The 21,711-nt window shown below is 40.7% G+C and overlaps 1 protein-coding gene across 1 annotated transcript; it reads right to left on the reverse strand.

Moving 5' to 3' along the window:
* Positions 1-20,464: 20,464 nt before the first annotated feature.
* LOC126284551 (protein mono-ADP-ribosyltransferase PARP12-like) lies at positions 20,465-21,061 on the reverse strand. Its single transcript, XM_049983551.1, has one exon. It carries the CDS (start codon positions 21,059-21,061, stop codon positions 20,465-20,467), a length of 597 nt encoding a protein of 198 aa, XP_049839508.1.
* Between the last annotated feature and the right edge of the window lie 650 nt (positions 21,062-21,711).

Below are 21,711 nucleotides of genomic sequence, written 5' to 3' on the forward strand. Positions count from 1 at the left end.
ATGCTAGACTTAAGTGCTAGACCTTAAGTGTGCACTGCACAATGCGCAATTTTTGCAGTCTATTGTATTTGTTGAATTCTCGTTCTCAAAGCTTTGTGTATGCCTAATATATTTGCACAACCATCATAACCTTGATCACAGCATTTAGATAAAAAGTATTTTTCATCTATTGCACTTAGTATTTCCTTTTCTGTCATAGATAATAATGAGGCAGTGTTAATGTCATAAATAATTTCTTTTTCAACTGTACTGTAGGGCTAAGGTATTTCTGCACATAGGCCTATTTTTATTATTAGATCAAGTAATACCGGATTGTACTTTGCGAGAAGTTTGATTGTTGCTACAAAGTTTCCACTGTTTGATTTTCCTCTTTTCTCCTGTACCCTCAAAAGCTATGTTATTGGATTTCAGTGTTATCGTTATATTCACATTAAGCTTAAGCACATATTTTTACTTGCTCTCACTTTTTCTTAGTTATGAATACATACCCACGTCAACTATGATTTTCTTACACTGCAAATTGAATACAACACATACCTTCAGATGCGCTTATTGTTTCGTGACACACAGTACTTTTGGTTGTTGTTGTTGTCTTCAGTCTGAAGACTGGTTTGATGCAGCCCTCCATGCTACTTTATCTTGTACAGGCCTCTTCATTTCCGAGCAGTTACTGCAACCTACATCCCTCTGAATCTGCTTACTATATTCGTCTCTTGGTCTCCCTCTACGATTTTTATCTCACATGCTTCCTCCAGTACTAAATTGGTGATCACTTAATGTCACAGAATGTGTCCTACCTACCGATCCCTTCTTTTGTTCAAGTTGTGCCAGAAATTTCTCTTCTCCCCAGTTCTATACAGTACCTCCTGATTAGTTACGTGACTACGCATCTAATCTTCAGCATTCTTCTGTAGCGCCACATTTCAAAACCTATTCTCTTCTTGTCTAAACTATTTACTGTCCATGCTTCACTTCCGTATATGGCAACACTCCATACAATACTTTCAGTAAGGACTTCCCGATATTAAATCTATACTCGAAATTAACAAATTTCTCTTCTTCAGAATCGCTTTTCTTGCGATTGTCAGTCTGAATTTTATATCCTCCGTACTTCGACCATCATTAGTTATATTGCTTCTCAAAAAACAGAACTCATTTACTACTTGTTATCCACCTCCAATCTTCAACAACTTCCCTCCAAGATGAAGGATTTTGTCTAACAAAGAACATTTTAGTTTCATCATTTACAACCAACTGATCGTCTGCGCGATCATTTGAATAGTTGCGATATTAATAGGCATAATTACATTTATGGCGATTTTGCAATAATCTTCTTTTTCCGCTTGGTTATTGCTGTTATAAATTTTCACTTCAGAATAGAACTTAACTTGTGGCACTGCAAACTTCTATAACTGTTGTACTAAACTGAATAGACTGTCCATTATTACGCCATTATTTCTTAATGGATAATTGGCAGTGTTGCGGAATAAAGATATGACGAAAGTTAAATGTTCAGATAAAATGAGCATCATATAGTCTCCAGTACACTTAACATGAAGAATGGATAATTTTCTGCCTAGATGTGAAACTTTGGTAAACATCTTGATTGTTGTCACTGTTTTTTAATAACTAATCTACACTGCTCTTTTGTGAGGTCTGAGGAACGTGCTGCAAACCAAGTGGTACGAGACATGGCTAGGATAAGCACTGTTCATATACTCTGTGCTAAACTCACTTTACTGCTGAGTGATTCTACAAAACCGTACTGATCTGACCATTTCTATTGTTCTGACTTTACTGATTGTCGTACACATATTTCTGTGTTTACATTTTGTTATATTTTAATTATTTATTTTAATTTTAATTCTTAATAAAATAACAATGATATTTTGCTTTCTGTGGGCCTTAAAGTACCAGGCCGCGCCACACTGCAGGCCAAAACCTTACACCCCTGTAAACCTGAACAGGGCGTGTGTTTCAGAGGTTTACCCAATCTGAAATGAGTACCTGAGGCAGCCCTGGGACCAAAGCGGATCACTGATCACGTGTCTGCCCACACAAAGGCCTCTGTGATAGACATTGGTCCACAAGGGCTATCGCGTTAGTGGATTTCGAGTATCAGAATAAGTTGCTACAATGAATGTTCTCAACGTATGTAATCGTAACATTATTCTGTTCTTTCTGTAATCAATTATTTCTATTCTTTAAACTTTTAGTTTACTAACAAAATGCCAGTTATATCTGTATCAGCTATTGTTTAGTTTAAGCGATTCACATGCACAGTGATTCGAAGAGCTATAACACTACTGCAGATTAATAATTACCAAAAATGGTTCAAACCTACACAGTATAGTGTTACCCTCTGCGAGGAGTTTTGAACTTGACCGAGTGTTACGTAACAGAAAGAGGATATCGAAAATGAAATTCGTAAGGGTGGCAGTTGCTAGACAACAGAAAAACTAAAATTTGTTGAGAAGTTACAGTAACAGATTATATATAAATGAAATAATAAAACGGTCGCCAGCCTAATTAGGCATAATAATGTGAAAACATTATTTTCAGTGGTTTTACATATACTCTTCCAAAAGTGACTTTCAGAGATTCTTTCTCAGAAAAGAGCAATGAACACCCACCATAACCAGACAAACTACACAGCAGGTAGTATTAGCATTCAATTACAAAGACTAGCATTCACAGAAACAAAATAGAAACTTTATCCCTGGTGATTACAGTCACTACTTCAGTCATTAAATAATTCAACACAAAAAATGTTCTCAAATACTAAAACGATACCAACTAGCATCTGACCAGAGTTTAATTTAGGTTAACGACACTTATACATATCACAAATGCAATAAAATTCACAATACTCACATTTCATATGCATTTCACTTTGTCAATGTTTCATGTTCATTCACAGAAACCTACTCACAGTTTGACTTATTCTGTTATTAAATATTATATTGGAATCCTACAAACTGACCACTCCTTTATCCACAAAGAAGCACACTTTACAGAAAATCGTCACATTATATAAATGCTGAACTACAACCCCACTTAAGATCATTTAGCACTCAAAGCTAGAAAATAAAATACACTAGCAATTTTTTTATATTGCTTTAATTTTTCAAATTAAAGCAAATATTCAAAAGGTGTCAAATTTTTCTTTCTTTTCATCACTTGTGAAGCAAGTGATAGTAATGAATCACATTTAGATTACTATCAACCCTTTGGCACTTTCCTATTGAAAGATTTCATAGTAAATTAAAAACATTTTATCTCATAAATATTATGTGCCCCTTTTATTTCTCGTGAAGCGAGTAATTTTCACTGACAATCTTAACGTTCCTACATATTGAACAATGACACTTGTAAATTAGAAGCTATTCAAAGTAAATTGGAGCTTTCCATAAATTCAATGTAAAATAAAATAGATGAATATCAGTCTTTCACAAACAGGATACTCGGACCTAAATACTTTGAGGAAAGGAGCCTGCTTGGTTGATTGAAGGGGAAAATTTCATAGTTCAATTACCTGTTTTTGAAACACTTGCATTATTATTGCAATATTAAACAAACACAAACACACTGGTTCATACTGATACACCTCCTGAACTTGTTGGAGCAATGGCGCAATAGTGGTGGCTACCTGGTCTCTCTCATCTGGCGGATTATTGCTCTATTTCATTTCTTCTTGGCGACCTAAATATTATTTTTGGAGCCATTCTCGATGCGAGAGCACCCTTCTATAGCAGTAGCCACATCCGAGGCCGTTCCATCATAGATGAGGATACCGAAGACCTACGGTGTTGACTCCACAACTGCTGGCCACTAACTACCTATTGTGCTCTTTTGCTTCCCGCTCGGCCTGAACCCCACTTCCACCTTTTCTTTGCGTGCCAAACCACTTCCGTAGCAGAGGGGAATCACTATGTCTTTTATATTATACAATACAAAATCCTTAAGTATGAACCAGTTTTTACGTTGCAGTTTCTCATACATAAACAAACATATTTTAAAAAATTCAATTATTTAAGCACAATATTACGCTATGCAGTTTGTACGTCATAAAGTACTATCTCCTTCCAATGATCCAGAGAAGGTATCCAGTAAAGAGTAAATACTTCTTAAACAAAGTTGCACTGTACCGAATTCTCACAATTAATGGTACTGTTAAGAGCCAATGATGTTACCAACGTGTTACTAAAAGACAATAATACGTTCATACAAATTAAAACGGATCAGATGCTCATAAATCAGTTTTAATTTATTGAAGAAAGTACTATGTAAAGATTTATTTGTGAATGTAAATACAAAATAACTCACTTTAAGTACCAAATAAAGTACCATGTCATATTAACTTTCAGTATAATAGAGTAGGTCGTTTGCACATGAATTTGTTTGTAATTTTGGTAATATCAATATTTTAGTCATTTATTTATGAACATGGAAAATTGCCAAATCATTCAACGTTTTTTGTGTCATTGGTGAGCGCAAAAGCGTTTTCAATCGCCTGAGTGCTGGAGACGACCGCTCAGAGCTACAAGAAGTAACAGCTGTCGCTAAAAACCGTCTGAACAAACTGCACAAGATTTGGGAGCATTTGACACATGGGACTACTGTTTTCTTTACCTAAAATATTTATGTCTGACAAGTTGACCACTTCCTCTTTCTTCTTTCTGCACACATCTAGAAACAGGTTCCGATGTTTGCTTGTCTTTATCGAAGTCTGACCCGTAGAACTGCAGGATTCCATCAGCACCAGTTTGACCGATAGCAAAAGCTTCAAGCTGTGAAATAAGTTCCATGACCTTTGAGTCAAATCTGTGGTTTAGCGAATTCAAAGTCACATCAATTGTTTCACAAAATATTAGCCTGTGTATTTTCTCCGGTGTTTGATACATGTAAGGGCCACATTGGGATAGAGTTTTGGCATCTTGCGTCTCCTAGGCAAAACTGGTTCATCAGTGTTAAGTTCCTCAGCTTTTCTAATGGTTTCTTTCCAAACTCAAATGTATATCCTTTTGTGAAGCTAAACTTGCAGACAAAGTTCCCAGCAATGTTTTCATTTCTCGGTATGACAATGATTTCTTCTGAAAAGCAGAATGAAGTTGCGTAAGCGGAAAACTGAAATTAACAGTTGCTGGGAAATAAGAAATATGAACTGACGAAGGTTTGAAAAATATCCACTAGACTTCTCACCGACTTCACTTTATTCTTCTGACAGATCTTCCAATAATTTCAAGGGAGCGTCATAATTACTTTCAAGCGATTTAAAAGATTGTACCCTGACACACCGCCTCGTCGGTCAAAAGTGTTACAAAGTGTCTGTGAACGTTTTTTATAACACCAGATTCGTTGTCTTCTTGTAACAATTGAAAGACCAGTAGCAACTTTGGCGAATGTCTTACACATGATATTAATTCACGAAGAATCAGCAGAAAGTCTCGCACAGAACTGATACCTTGCATTGCACCTTGAACTACCAACTTTATGTTATGCGCCGAACAATAAACAAACATAGCTCTCAGCTCCAACTGAGTAATCCTACTTTGTAATCCTGTTAAATGTAGACTGACATTGCTCACGCCATCATAACATCGAGCAAGACAATATTTTATGTGTAGGGATAAATCTGTGACTTTGTTCTAAAAGGGCCAATGTAAAGATTCTTAGTTTTGATTTATAAGCTTCTGAATATTTTTCTGTCATTATATTTGGAGCTATTTGTTACTATCTTTATAGTAAATCAACTAAAGCTTATTTTTAAATGATAAATTTCTAGAGTTTTCAGCTTCAAAATTAAAGGACTTAAGAGTACATTGGCTCTTTTTTAAATCATTAACCCTCTTAGATTATTTGACACTGCCCCTTAGGACATCAGGGTCAGGTATACTCAATAATCAGAAACATATAATTTTAAGAGAACTATTTCCTTGTACTCATTAATTAAATCACTTTATTCATTTCTCAAGAATTTAATAACTTATAGCAGCTGTTACATGTTCCAAAAATCACATTTTATCTCTGTAAATGATGAAAACACTGTTCGGTCTCATAATCAGGGGGAAACATTTTATTCACATTTCTTAATATCAGACAAATAATTTGCATGCACTGTGGTTCATACTGTAAAAGGGGAGAGAAAAAATATATCACTCATTTCCATCATCAACACCATCCTCAACCTCCCATTCATAATATATCGTTTCTCTCTTTCATCTGACTGTGTATTAGCTCTCAGTTGATTGGTGATAGAATGGACATCTGCTTACATTGATGTACGGAAAGAGATCCCTAACTCCTTTCATTTCTTTCCTGAAACGGGTATGATAGTGCAAATTTTCGTACAGGCAATCATCGAATTTTCTTTCTGTTCAGATCTATCATCTTGAATGGTTCTTCTGAGGAGTAACTGTGTTTGTAAGAGACAATTCCTGGCATACCTGGGTGATACTCCATCTATTTTATTTTGTTCCAAACAATAGGATTCCCTTCTGTGTTGCCAGCCGGAGTGGCCGTGCAGTTCTAGACGCTGCAGTCTGGAACCGAGCGACCGCCACGGTTGCACGTTCGAATCCTGCCTCGGGCATGGATGTGTGTGATGTCCTTAGGTTAGTTAGGTTTAATTAGTACTAAGTTCTAGACGACTGATGACCTCAGAAGTTAAGTCGCATAGTGCTGAGAGCCATTTGAACCTTCTGTGTTAATTTTCTTGTGCAGATAATGACTTCTCATCAAGTCTTTAAAGTTGTAGAAGTCCTTTGGTTCCAGTTCTGTTGCTGTTATGGGTGGCTTTGGGGAAACCATGTGTATTAATTTGGCCCAGCCTCTGGGCAGTTCTACTTCAACAGTTGTTGTTTTCTTTGTCCTCTCAATGGCTGCGTGAATTGAGCCACCTTCCAAGGCAGTATGTCCAACTTCAAAAAACTTGTGGTTGATTTCCAAACGTCTTCCCTGAATCATGAATTCTTCCACTATTCTCAGAAACATGACGGCAATAAAAATATTTCTATTTTGTCTGGTACACGAATTGCTATACAGGTGTACCTCAACAATTTCGTCGGCCAGTTTCATCAAATAATCATATAGGAAAGAAGCTATTTCTTGGCCCAATTTCTTGTTCCAATGACCGTGTACTGTGTTCTTGACAACAGCTTTATGGGCCCTTCTGTGGCCATTTGTCAGTGGAATGCAACTGTTCCAGTGGCTGCTGTAAGGTCCCTAGCAAGGTTACCTGCAGTACTCTGTGGCTGTCTGCAGGCACTGACGGTGAGGTATCGGTCTTGTTGTGGTGTTGTGCACTGCGGACGTCCCGTGCTGTAGGGTCTGGACACGTTTCTTGTCTGCTGTAATCTTGAGAGCACACTTTGTGGCACACGGAGGGCCCATACTACAACCTGCTTTGTTTGACCAGCCTCCAGTCACCATAGTATTCTACCCCTCATAATGTCACCAATATGTGTTCTTTGAGCCGTTTTCAACACACAGTCACCATAAGCACGTCTGAAAACGTCTGCACACATACTCGGTGCACCGTACCCTGGCATGCACCAACACACCTCTGCGTATGTGGACTGCTGCCAGCGCAAGCGTGCGACGACCGCAGGTCAAATGCACCGCATGGTCATACCCTGAGGTGATTTAAACTTGCAAACCGCCCACCAGAGCGTTGTTTCACCATGTATCAGCATTATCCTTAATTTATGAGCATGAGTGTATATTAGTCTGCAAAGAAGGACTGTAAAGAAAGTACTTCCTGGAATATTTTCACCTGCTTGCAGTTCCTTCAGATTTGTTCCTTAAAGGCTCCACATGTTTCCTTTCCTCAGACACATGATTAGCTATGAACTAATTTTGAACTTTTGGGGACAATTTGTAATATTCTGTGAACAGATAAGTGATCAAATCTTTTGGTTTCAGCATTATGAACCCCTGTTTGTGCTACAGACAACCTTGACGTGACGTAATCAGTGGATTTTTTTTCTTCTGGTATTGTTATTACGTACATCATTGTTGAGGTACAGCGGTTTATTTACAACAAAGTTTATGAGGGAACAGATAAACTGTGTAGCGCACAGGTTGCTACTCACACGCCGAGCAGCAGGCAAGCACGGTGAAAAACGTGTTCACATAAAATTTCGGCCAAAGTCTTCTTCAGAAAGGAGGCAAAGCAAATACAAAAATTCATACAATCATACACACAGGACTCACAAACGTGCTCTCTGTTCTGTATGTTCTAGACAGAATCTATTTTAAAGAAGGAGGAAATGTGAGTAATGAATAAGTAGCGGCGGGAGGAATTTAGAGCAGTAAGCGCGGTCACGTAGCGATTGAAACACACCCAATTAACGGGAGCTCCCAAAAACTGGATTTCGTAAACCAATTTCCCGATACTGCTTTTGGGTGGTCATGTAAACACTCAAAATCGATTCTGGAAATTCGCATCCAGTCGCCGGTTTTCCAATTCCGCAATCGATTTTCGCCCCCTTGTAAACGCACACCGGTTTTGAAATGTGCTTGGGCTGTCAGGTTTCGTCTTGCTTTTGAAAATTTTCGACTAATATGGACGGAATGGCAATTTGTACAATGAAAGATAAGTAGAATTATTAAACTGAAGCTATTTACACCTCGTCTAATTCAAGAAAGACAGGGATTGTGCTGACTAAATCAGAATCTGTAACAGCTGTTTTCCAGGCGCCATAATTAACTCGGCTAGCAAATCCACTTCAGACCTTAACATGTAAACACGACGCCGAAAAACGGTTTCCCGGGCTCGGACGTCAGAGCGTTTGTGGTTTAGAAAGCAATGAAAAACACAGGAATGTATCTACTAAGTGTTTACACAGTCAAAACACCAGATGCTGTTTGGGACACTACCGCAAAAGTTGATAGATATCCCCAAAGGTCGAAACTCTGCACCGTCGAGTCGGAGTGACCTCAAGGGGAAGTATCACTGCATTGAACCACGGAGGTGTGAATGTGGTGAACCTAATGCTTTGGGCTGCATAAGATGGCGGATGTCGCTTCAAGTTTTTGACGTAATGACAACTACATTTTTTTACGTCCATAGTTTATTTATACCAATAGTATCTCTGAACTCTGAATATGCGTTGTAAAAAAAAATAGATATATCAATTTATTACTGTATTCCGAACTTATTGTTGTAGAGAGGCAGGTAGCGTTGCTCACGTCCGTAGGTTTAACCTTAAAATACCCTACACGTGCCTCCTGGGTGGTGCTAATTGAACAACAGTGATTGCAGGCAGCCAGACTATCCATAGGATCTCCTGGCAATGACATATCAACTAAATAGCAGAAACAGTTCTTTTCAGAGCTCATTAACAAGAAACATTGGACCAATTATCAGACTCCTTCAACTGAATATCGAAAGCATTAGCAGGGCAAAGTGTAACTACCTGTCAAAATGTTTGCTGGACAACAATATCGATGTCGTCGCCATTCAAGAAACTCGTGTTTCCAGCGAAGAAATATTCCGAAGCCGAGGTCGAATTCCTGGATATTCTGCACTTGGTGTAACTTACCACGAGGTGTATGGAATTGCTACGTATGTCTGTAACAACATAAACGAAGCTTCACTGATTTCTGTAAGTGTGGAGGCAGATATACATACAGTTGTCATACAATTGCACATCATTACTATTACAAATGTTTACAAACCACCCGAAACAACATGGCCCGATTTTGTCCTACACACAGCAGAACATCCTGCAATTTACATAGGAGACTTCAATAGTCACCATGAACTTTGGAAGTACTCTCAAAATGATGAAAATGGGAGCATGCTTGCAGAATGGATCGAAGAGAATAATCTTCATCTAGTGTTTGACGCCAAAGATCAAGGCACTTTCAGGTCAGCTGCTTGGGACAAGGATTCAAATCCTGATTTATGCTTTGTTAGCTGCAACGAAACTGGCTTTCCCATCAACACCACAAGGAAAGTGACAGATGCCTTTCCTCATAGCCAACACAGACCTGTAATAATACAAATTGGCTGCACTGTTCTTCTCATAAGATCAACTCCGCATGCTCGATGGAATTTCCAGAAAGCCGACTGGATGAAGTTTTCAACGGAACTGGAAAAGACTATTCGATGGATACTTCCATCACATAATAACTATCAACGCTTAAGTGGTGCAGTAACAGCAACAGCTAAAAAGTGTATGCCAAGAGGATACCGAAAAGAATATGTTCCAGGATGGAATGAGGAAAGTGAAACACTGTACCAATACTTCCAGCAAAGTGGTGACCCAGAGACAGCTACGGAACTATTGTCCAGCTTGGACATGTCTCGGAGGCAGAAATGGGCGGAAACAGTCAAAACTATGGACTTTACCCACTCAAGCAGGAAAGCATGGAGTCTTCTGAGAAAACTGGGAGGAAGTGCACCAGCATGTAGAAAAAAATCCAAAGTAACACCAGATCAAATTGCTTCCCACATCATTACTACCTCAAGAGTACCTCCTGACAAGAAACATACAAGACATGTCAGACGACAGCTTCGTGACCTGTAAAAGAAGGCCTCTCCCTCATCTGATTATACCCATCCCTTCGCAGTTTCAGACATTGACTCTGGACTGAAACCTCAAACCTCTTAAGGCATCTGGATTCGATGGTATCCATCCAGAATTCCTGATCCATATGGGAGGAAAAGCTAAGAAATGGCTGGCAGAATGCTTCACTGACATCCTGCTGACTGGTCAACTTCCATTTGAGCTTAAAAAGGCGAAGATAATATCTTTTCTGAAACCTGGAAAACCCAGCCACAAGGTAGAAAACTATCGCCCCATTTCCCTACTCAGCAGCTGCTACAAGCTTTTTGAAAGGCTAAATTACACTCCTGGAAATGGAAAAAAAAAACACATTGACACCGGTGTGTCAGACCCACCATACTTGCTCCGGACACTGCGAGAGGGCTGTACAAGCAATGATCACACGCACCGCACAGCGGACACACCAGGAACCGCGGTGTTGGCCGTCGAATGGCGCTAGCTGCGCACCGTCGCCGTCAGTGTCAGCCAGTTTGCCGTGGCATACGGAGCTCCATCGCAGTCTTTAACACTGGTAGCATGCCGCGACAGCGTGGACATGAACCGTATGTGCAGCTGACGGACTTTGAGCGAGGGCGTATAGTGGGCATGCGGGAGGCCGGGTGGCTGTACCGCCGAATTGCTCAACACGTGGGGCGTGAGGTCTCCACAGTACATCGATGTTGTCGCCAGTGGTCGGCGGAAGGTGCACGTGCCCGTCGACCTGGGACCGGACCGCAGCGACGCATGGATGCACGCCAAGACCGTAGGATCCTACTCAGTGCCGTAGGGGACCGCACCGCCACTTCCCAGCAAATTAGGGACACTGTTGCTCCTGGGGTATCGGCGAGGACCATTCGCAACCGTCTCCATGAAGCTGGGCTACGGTCCCGCACACCGTTAGGCCGTCTTCCGCTCACGCCCCAACATCGTGCAGACCGCCTCCAGTGGAGTCGCGACAGGCGTGAATGGAGGGACGAATGGAGACGTGTCGCCTTCAGCGATGAGAGTCGCTTCTGCCTTGGTGCCAATGATGGTCGTATGCGTGTTTGGCGCCGTGCAGGTGAGCGCCACAATCAGGACTGCATACGACCGAGGCACACAGGGCCAACACCCGGCATCATGGTGTGGGGAGCGATCTCCTACACTGGCCGTACACCTCTGGTGATGGTCGAGGGGACACTGAATAGTGCACGGTACATCCAAACCGTCATAGAACCCATCGTTCTACCATTCCTAGACCGGCAAGGGAACTTGCTGTTCCAACAGGACAATGCACGTCCGCATGTATCCCGTGCCACCCAACGTGCTCTAGAAGGTGTAAGTCAACTACCTTGGCCAGCAAGATCTCCGGATCTGTCCCCCATTGAGCATGTTTGGGACTGGATGAAGCGTCGTCTCACGCGGTCTGCACGTCCAGCATGAACGCTGGTCCAACTGAGGCGCCAGGTGGAAATGGCATGGCAAGCCGTTCCACAGGACTACATCCAGCATCTCTACGATCGTCTCCATGGGAGAATAGCAGCCCGCATTGCTGCGGAAGGTGGATATACACTGTACTAGTGCCGACATTGTGCATGCTCTGTTGCCTGTGTCTATGTGCCTGTGGTTCTGTCAGTGTGATCATGTGATGTATCTGACCCCAGGAATGAGTCAATAAAGTTTCCCCTTCGTGGGACAATGAATTCACGGTGTTCTTATTTCAATTTCCAGGAGTGTATAACAGAATAAGTAGCGCTATCTTAGAGAACGTTCCAGTTGATCAGGCAGGCTTCAGACCAAGGCGTAGCTGCTCCGACCAAGTATTGCCTCTCACATCCTTCATAGAGTCAGGATACCAAATGAAGCAGAAAACATCTGTGGCATTTGTTGATCTAACTGCTGCCTTCGCCACTGTGTGGAGGGAGGGCCTTATCTACAAATTTCTCCGCATCATACCCTGCAGAACAATGGCTCGACTGATTAACAGCATGCTAAGTGATCAGAAGTTCCAGGTAATCATTGGAAGCAACATAAGTAAGGAGAGGAAGCTGTGCAACGGATTGCCTCAAGGATCAGTTCTCTCACCCTTAATGTTCTACATCTATCTACATATACATCCATATTCCGCAAGCCACCTGACGGTGTGTGGCAGAGGGTACCCTGAGTACCTCTATCTGTTCTCCCTTCTATTCCAGTCTCGTATTGTACGTGGAAAGAAGGACTGTCGGTATGCTTCTGTGTGGGCTCTAATCTCTCTAATTTTATCCTCATGGTCTCTTCGCGAGGAGGGAGCAATATACTGCTTGACTCTTCGATGAAGGTATGTTCTCGGAGCTTTAACAAAAGCCCGTACCGAGCTACTGAGCGTCTCTCCTGCAGAGTCTTCCACTGGAGTTTATCTATCATCTCCGTAACGCTTTCGCGTTTACTAAATGATCCTGTAACGAAGCGCGCTGCTCTCCGTTGGATCTTCTCTATCTCTTCTATCAACCCTATCTGGTGCGGATCCCACACTGCTGAGCAGTATTCAAGCAGTGGGCTAACAAGCGTACTGTAACCTACTTCCTTTGTTGTCGGATTGCATTTCCTTAGGATTCTTCCAATGAATCTCAGTCTGGCATCTGCTTTACCGACGATCAACTTTATATCATCATTCCATTTTAAATCACTCCTAATGCGTACTCCCAGATAATTTATGGAATTAACTGCTTCCAGTTGCTGACCTGCTATTTTGTAGCTAAATGATAAGGGACCTATCTTTCTATGAATTCGCATCACATTACACTTGTCTACATTGAGATTCAATTGCCATTCCGTGCAGCATGCGTCCATTCGCTGCAGATACTCCTGCATTTCAATACAATTTTCCATTGTTGCAACCTCTCGATACACAACAGCATCATCTGCAAAAAGCCTCAGTAAACTTCGGATGTCATCCACCAGGTCATTTATGTATATTGTGAATAGCAACGGTCCTATGACACTCCCCTGCGGTACACCTGAAATCGCTCTTACTTCGGAAGACTTCTCTCCATTGAGAATAACCTGCTGAGTTCTGTTATCTAGGAACTCCTCAATCCAATCACACAATTGATCAACCTATATCTATGTGATCTACCTCACACTTCGTCCAGAAAATACTGCTATGCCGATGACCTAGGTCTAGCCGTCAAACACCAGAAAATGAAGACAACAGAAGAGATTTTAGCCAATGACCAGTCTGCATTAGACAATTACTTCAAAATCTGGAGACTCCAACCCAGTGTGAGTAAAACAGAAGTGTGTTGCTTCCATCTAAATAACCAATTGTCGAACGTAAAACTGGAAGTAGGTTTCAGAGGCAAAATTCTTCGTCACAATTGGAACCAAAAATATCTTGGTGTCATCCTGGATCGTACACTATGCTTCAAACAACACTTTCTTAACTTAGCTCAAAAGCTGAGGACTCGAAACAACATCCTCCATAAGCTATGCGGAACTACCTGGGGATCTTCAGCAACCACCCTGCGAAGTTCAGCTCTGGGCTTGGTGTACTCAAGTGCTGAGTATTGTGCACCTGTTTGGATGAACAGTCATCATACAAGGCTTGTTGATACCCAGCTGAATACGACAATGCGCATAATATTTGGCACAATCAGATCTACTCCAGTTTATTCGCTTCCACTGTTAACCGGTATAAAGCCTCCTGATCTACGCAGATGTACTGCCCTTATGAGAGAATTCCCCAAGATCTCCAGGAATTCTAACCTACCGGTGCATAGCGACCTGCCACTTTTAAATAGCAAGAGACTTAAACCACGCTATCCAACTCTGTGCGATGCTGCTTACATGGTTGCTAAGAATTTCAAACCTCTAGAAGAATGGAAAGGTCGGTGGGAAGCAGTGTCAGATGTGCACCTGCATAACATCTTCTCAGGTGCTAAACTTCCAAGTGGATTCGACTTATCACGCAAGACCTGGTCTACTCTCAACAGGATCCGTACCAGCCATGGGCGATGCAGGGATGCTCTCTGTAAGTGGAAGAAGCTGCCTGGTCCAGCTTGTGACTGCGGGGCTCCATACCAGACTGTTCACCACATTGTCAGTGAATCCAGGATTCGAGCCTATCACGACGCCAAAGAGGACTTCCTGCTAGCAACTCCAGATGCAGTGCGCTAGATTGAAGGACTGGATACTCAGTTGTAAAGACAAACTTAAGTTTCTTGTGTGTCAATATGCACATATGTATATGTAATTCATGATATGTCTGTATTAGCCATACGCTAAATAATGTTGTAGAAAATCTTGCTCTGATATTTCTCAAGATATACGATTTCCTCTGAGTGAGACAGAATCATCTATGCCATTATAAGGGGACTTCTGATACTTAAACTGATGTTGTGCATATATATAACTAACAGACTGAAGAATCATCTATCATATAGCTTCCTAATGTATCAAAGAAAAAAATAGTGTTTGAAAATGTCATGTAATAGGGTGGATAAGAAATTACTTATCAAGTGACAGCAGGGGGGATTGTGGAAATGTGCAGCCTTTCAGAGTCTATGGCCACTTCTTTTGGCAGAAGGACTGAAGGGAAGTAAAAGGGAGAAGGATGAAGAAAAAGGCCAGGTGAGGTTTAGGAAATGGGAAGAGTCACAGGAAAATCATCCACAACCTTGTGTCAGGGGATACTTACTAGGCCCATTGAGAAAGAAAGACTGCTTGTTGGTTCCTGCACCAGACAATATTTGAAACCCTGAGAACTTGAAGGTGGAAAGTAGAGCAATAAGGAAGACAGAGATTACTAAAAAGAAAAAGAAAGAAAGAAAAAAATAAGATCAGGAAGCTAAGTGCATTCTGTGGGAGACAGGAGAAGAGGCAGGAAAAAATAAACATATTTGAATACAAAAAAGTAAAAGGTGGAGAGTAAACGGAATTTTTACTAAGAAGAAATGCTGTCAACACTGAACATAAATTTAAGCCAGGTGGTTGGCAAGAACCAAGCATATGATATCATGAGGTCGTGTTATAGAATGTGCTCTGTGTTGTCAGTATACACTCTCTTATTGTAATTGGTATCCTGGTGGTTGTCATACCAGTGTAGAAGGCAGGACAGTGTTTATATAACCGCTGGTACATGACATGTGTCACTTAGTAGGTGGCTCTCCATTTGATAGTGCAGTGAGTCTCATATGCTACGCTACAACTTCATTGTGTTACAGCACCCAAATTAATTAAGACATTCATGCCATGTTTGGCTTCTTAGACAGAGAAACTCACAAAATTTATTTGCATGTGTTCCAGGTTGTCATGAGTGAAGCATAGTGGCAATGGTTCAAGAAAAGGCTAAGTGTGTGGTATTCAGACCAAACTGGAGACGCAACTTCGAAGCAACTTCCGAACATGGTATAGGAAGCACCCACCCTTGTGGATGTCAGTACACCAGTGGTACAGGAATTTTATGTAGACAGGAAGTGTTGATATGAAGCATCACACTGGACAACCTGGAACAAATGAAGTTACACAGAATGGATACAGTTGGCGTTTCAGTGTTCATCACAGAAGCAGCAAATCTGTAGGAAAACTGTACCCTGGGATCTTTGCAAATAAACTCAAGTGTATCCATACTGATAGCATCTGTTGCACACATTGAAACCAGACAACAAGTCACAATGCATACAATTTGCTGTGCATGTTCTTCACCATTTAGAGGAGAATGGAAATTTAACATAAGTGTCATTTTATGATGAAGCACCATTCCACTTGTATGGTAAAGTAAATAAACACTATGTTCACATCTGGGGCCACAACCAATTTGTGTACTGTGATAGAAGAAGTATGTATAAACTGCAAGTTAATATGTGGTGTTATTTGATGGCTGATCACACTGTGGAGCCATTTTTGTTAACAGAAAAAACAGTTAATTCTAAGTTACCTTGATAAGCTGTCTCTCTTTGCATTAGCACAACTGTCTGATCACCAAGGCACAGTCATTTTCCAGTAAGATGGTGAACCACCACATTGGACTCAGCCTGTGTGAGATGCTCTAGACCAGGTGTTTCCAGATCATTGGATTTGTAGGGGTGTCCAATTTCCTGGCCTTCTAGCTTCTAAACATAACACAGACGGATTTCTTTCCATAGGGGCATGTGAAGGACAGAGGCTACCAAATGCCTGTCGCTCCATAAATGATTTAAAGAATCAAATTGTTGCGGCCATCGCCACAGTTGATGTGGATATGTTGTGTCCAGTGTGGGTAGAGCTCGAACACAGACAGGATGTTGTGTGTGCCACCAAAGGCACAAATGTTGAAACTGATTGACTGGCACAAAAACTTTGTGAGATAGTGTGCCACATAAGCCACATATGGTGTGAACATTTTAATTAGTTTGGATGCTATAACCCATGAAAGTTTTACTGTACCATTTAAGATGCCCTCTAAATGTTTTTTCCAATTACATGGATGGTGTAAGTGTTGGTAGGAGAGTGCATGGGGCAAGTCTTTTAGCAGGGGTGGTCACAAAGGTAGGAGTCATGGGGTAGAGAAACAGGTGCAGAAGGAGGACAGGGTCTACATCAACATCTACATTTATATTCCGCAAGCCACCCAACGGTGTGTGGCGGAGGGCAATTTACGTGCCACTGTCATTACCTCCCTTCTCTGTTCAAGTCGCGTATGGTGCGCGGGAAGAACGTCTGTCTGGAAGCCTCCGTGTGCGCTCGAATCTCTCTAATTTCACATTCGTGATCTCCTCGGGAGGTATAAGTAGGAGGAAGCAATATATTCGATACCTCATCCAGAAACGCACCCTCTGGAAACCTGGCGAGCTAGCTACACCGCGATGCAGAACGCCTCTCTTGCAGAGTCTGACACTTGAGTTGTTCTAAACATCTGCGTAACGCTATCACTGTTACCAAATAACCCTGTGACGAAACGCGCCGCTCTTCTTTGGATTTTCTCTATCTCCTCCGTCAACCCGACAAGGTACGGATCCCACACTGATGAGCAATACTCAAGTATAGGTCGAACGAGTGTTTTGTAAGCCACCTCCTTTGTTGATGGACTACATTTTCTAAGGACTCTCCCAATGAATCTCATCCTGGTACCCGCCTTACCAACAATTAATTTTATATGATCATTCCACTTCAAATCGTTCCGCACACATACTCCCAGATATTTTACAGAAGTAACTGCTACCAGTGTTTGTTCCGCTATCATATAATCATACAATAAAGGATCCTTCTTTCTATGTATTCGCAACACATTCTGAATCTCATTCCACTTTCCTTGGTGTTGACCTCATCCTCAAGAAACGCTACATACTTCTGTTCACAATAAAGCTACAAACAGATAACAGTACTTTCATTTTGAAACTTGTTGTCCTTTTTATGTCAAATTTCCCTTCCCATACAGCCTTGGCATTCGTGGCTAGTGTATTGCTCCAGATGCATATTCTTCACAGCAAGGTCAGAATAACACATGGGACTCATAGTCACACACCTTCTAGGCATCTGTTTAAAAGGTTAGAAATTCTTACAATAGCCTCACAGTTTATTTACTCAGTAATTAAATTTGTTCTTAACATCATGGACCAGTTTAAAAACAACAGTGACATTCATGATTATATAACCAGAAGAAAGAAAGACTTAGATTTTCCTCAACTTAACCTATCTTCGGCAAAGAAAGGGGTAAAATATGCTGCTGTAAAACTTTTCGATAAAGTACCAGATTAAATAAAATGTCTGACAGACAGCAACAATAGTTTCAAAAATAAACTGAAATCATATCTCCTTGACAACTCCTTCCTTACCATGGACGAATTCTTGAAAAGGAATAAATAAATCTGTAGGTGTAATCTATGCATTTTGTGGCATTTAAGGGAGGGTCATAGGTAATAAAAATTTTAACCCTTGACTCATGTGTGCATTTCTTATGCACTTGACACATTCCCCATTACCTTGAGATTGATCATTGGAACATGTAACTAACTAACACCAACATTCTCATGTCAGCCTTCAACATACGTAATTACCCACCACTCCAGTTCAAAAGCAGATAATCAGGGCGCCATCACATCACATCACGCCAGTACATCTGAACTACCGAAAAAACAAATTAGGAGTACACCTCCCATCACTGAATACTACCCTATTCTTGAATGTATTATTCAGCTGCTTCAACAGTGCTGTGTCTTCCTAAAATCATGACCTGAAATGAGGTCCATGCCATCTTTTTGACCACTCCAACTAGTTGTGTCATCTCCATCCCATTCTCTGCAATCCGCTACTGCCTAGACAACCCCTGTAACTGGCAAAACAAATATTATCAAAGGTCGAGTTACATTTGAAATGGCACATTTCGTATACCAGCTCTTACACAAACAATGTTCTGCTTTCTACACCAGTATGATTATCCCAAGTTATCACTTACGATGAATGGGCATAGACAGAGGATGTATACTAGTAACACACAATATCTTGTTGTGGAGCAGACTCTACAACTTGGCAGTCAAGACGTCAGTCCCTGTTTTACCGTACGTGCCAACAGAACTTTTCCTTCTGAAACCAGTTTCTCAGAACTGGTTTTACAGTATGTACTTGGTTCTCACCACCAACCTGGGTTAAATGCATGTACATTTCAGTGGTCACAGCATTTCTTTTCAATAATGATTCCGTTTTTCTTCCCCTTTAACGTTTTTATTTTCAGACCTGTATTTTTTCCCTGTCTCTTCCCTCCGCCTCTTACTGCCAGTTCTGCCTACCACAGAATGCACTTATATTTCTGCTCTTATTGTGGTGTATAGTCCAGTGATTGCCACACTAAGAAGTTGCAGTGGTGGCGCCACCAGAAAAGTGATAAGCACAGTGCCACAGCAGAGCGGGCAGTTCCAAGTCAGCTTGACTACTGAGAAGACTGCCTTCTACTGTGTACTTAATGTGCATCATCTGCTTCTAATGAATCCACAGCAGCCCATCTTCAGTGGAAATTCTAGAGGGGCAAGAACTGTTTACTATCCAGCCTTATCTTGTGGAATTTGTAGTTGACCTTCAGGTTCTGTTGCCTGAGTCGATTTTCATAAAGTTGAGTATTCGTCAATAAATGTTCGTGTTCTTGTCACTAATCGTCCAGTGTTCCAGGGTTCTCCTCATTCTCTTCTCATAGTCTTTCCCTCACCACACTATAAATAGTTAAGGCTGGCGACGAACAAAATCTCTTTCTGTGGTTGTATCAGAAGTATAATACAACAACCCTTCCCATTTCCTAACCCCACTAGTCATTCTTTTTCTTCATCCCTCTGTGTTTCTATTCAGCCCTTCTGCCAGAAGAAGAAGCCACTGGCTCTGAAAGCTTGCATATTTCTGCACCTTTTTATGAGGTTTTTTCCTGCTGCTGTTTGGTGAGTAGATTTTTATCCATCCTACTACATTGATTTGAATAGTATGGTAGGAATAGTTAGAACCCCTTAACATCACTACCAAAGGTCTCCACACAAAGTATAATTTCTAATTTGTTTGGGCAGCAGAACACCAAAGCATTAAAAATTTTGAACTATAAAAATCTGTAAAAGTTGTTTCCAGTACAGTTTTGTAGTCTCCACATCAATACAATTTCATCTTGGATTAATGAATATTAAAGTCTGCTGCAAGTATTTTCACTTATGGAAATTAAATGAGATTCTTCTGACACACTTACATCAGAAATAAAATAAAGTGTGGAAGGAGTACAAGGAGTTACAGGCAGCTGTCACAAACATGTGGTATGTGGCAGAAAAATGGCAGTCATTATTGCATAGGGTTGCATCTAGATGTTAAGCTGTTTTATTTCAAATACATTTAGAGTGTTTCTTGTCAAGACATTCTGTAAACACACTACATTTTTTATAAAATCTGTTTATGCACATTAACTCATCTTAAAAATACAGTTCCTGGGGAAAATTTGAAGTTGTGCATTACAGTCTTGATTGTCCCTGTTCCTTCTTCTCATACTGTCCTGTGTAATACACAATATATGCAGGATAGAACTCATTATCAGAGAATTTTACAATAACATGTCGATTTTCTTTAGTAGTAGTGTCATATCTATGGCACAGCCTGTAAGCAAACAGAGGTGGTATTTTCATATGTTTGTGACCTAAAGTTTCATGTGCAATTGGAACCTTTGATACAAATATGATTCTCTCAGAGTTATGTTTATCTGAATAATGACTGGCATAACAAGAAATAGGTGTAAATGAAACAACTTTCCCAAAAGTGTTGACTGCTGATCTGCCATGATTCCTCCAGTCAAAATTATTTCTGTAAGTTTTATCTTTGATTTCCTCTTTGGTACCATGAAATAAATACTCCTCAGCAACATAACCATATCTTGATTCCATTTCTTGTTTCTTGAGTAAGTAACATCCAAAAAAGTATGGATTCTGAACCCTGTAAATTTTCTCAACCATGAATTGCTTCTGTGTGGTCTTTTTGAATAACCTCAGTATTTCTTCATATTCAGTAGTGTCAGAAAGCAACAAACACAGCTCAAATTCTGAGCTGGCATTCATATGGTCCCACTTAACAGTTAATTGTAAGACAGATTTGTGCAACGTAGACTCCACAGTCTTGACTAGAGAATAATTTGAGTGACTGCGATTAACAATGCGCTGTGAACTTGCCAATCTACAGTAGTTCCTAGAAGTTGCTGCATGATAGGAATTCCAGTTATGTGCTCGTAAAGAAGAAGATGATACAGTTGTATTATTGGCGCCGGTTACAAATGGTTGATACGTATTGTATGCCTCAAAGTATGTTTTTGGTCTATTATGGCTGACTGGTTCCTGATTTCTCCATTGTGATCTCGTCAGTCTGTTTGTGGAAGTTGGTGCTTGGTAGAAATTGCTGTTGTATGCTTGTAAATAGGAAGGTGACACAGTTATGTTGTTGTTACTGGCCACATGAGGTTGAAAACTGCTGGTGGCCCCATAGTTTGTTTGGGTCTGATGAGTTCCTCATTGCTGGAGTCATGGCTGAAACAACAGCCTATTTCTGAAACACATAGTTGATTAGTCTAAAACCTTTATAATAAAAAGCCAGTAACATCTGTTTCCATGTATGAGACAAAGGAACTAATTTCACATGTTCTCTGCCAAAAAGAAAATGCTGCTACACTTATATTTTTCATTCATACTTAACTACTTGTGTTCTAAAAGGACAC

The sequence above is a fragment of the Schistocerca gregaria genome, chromosome 8 (assembly GCF_023897955.1).
Source record: "Schistocerca gregaria isolate iqSchGreg1 chromosome 8, iqSchGreg1.2, whole genome shotgun sequence".
Lineage (NCBI taxonomy): Eukaryota > Metazoa > Arthropoda > Insecta > Orthoptera > Acrididae > Schistocerca > Schistocerca gregaria.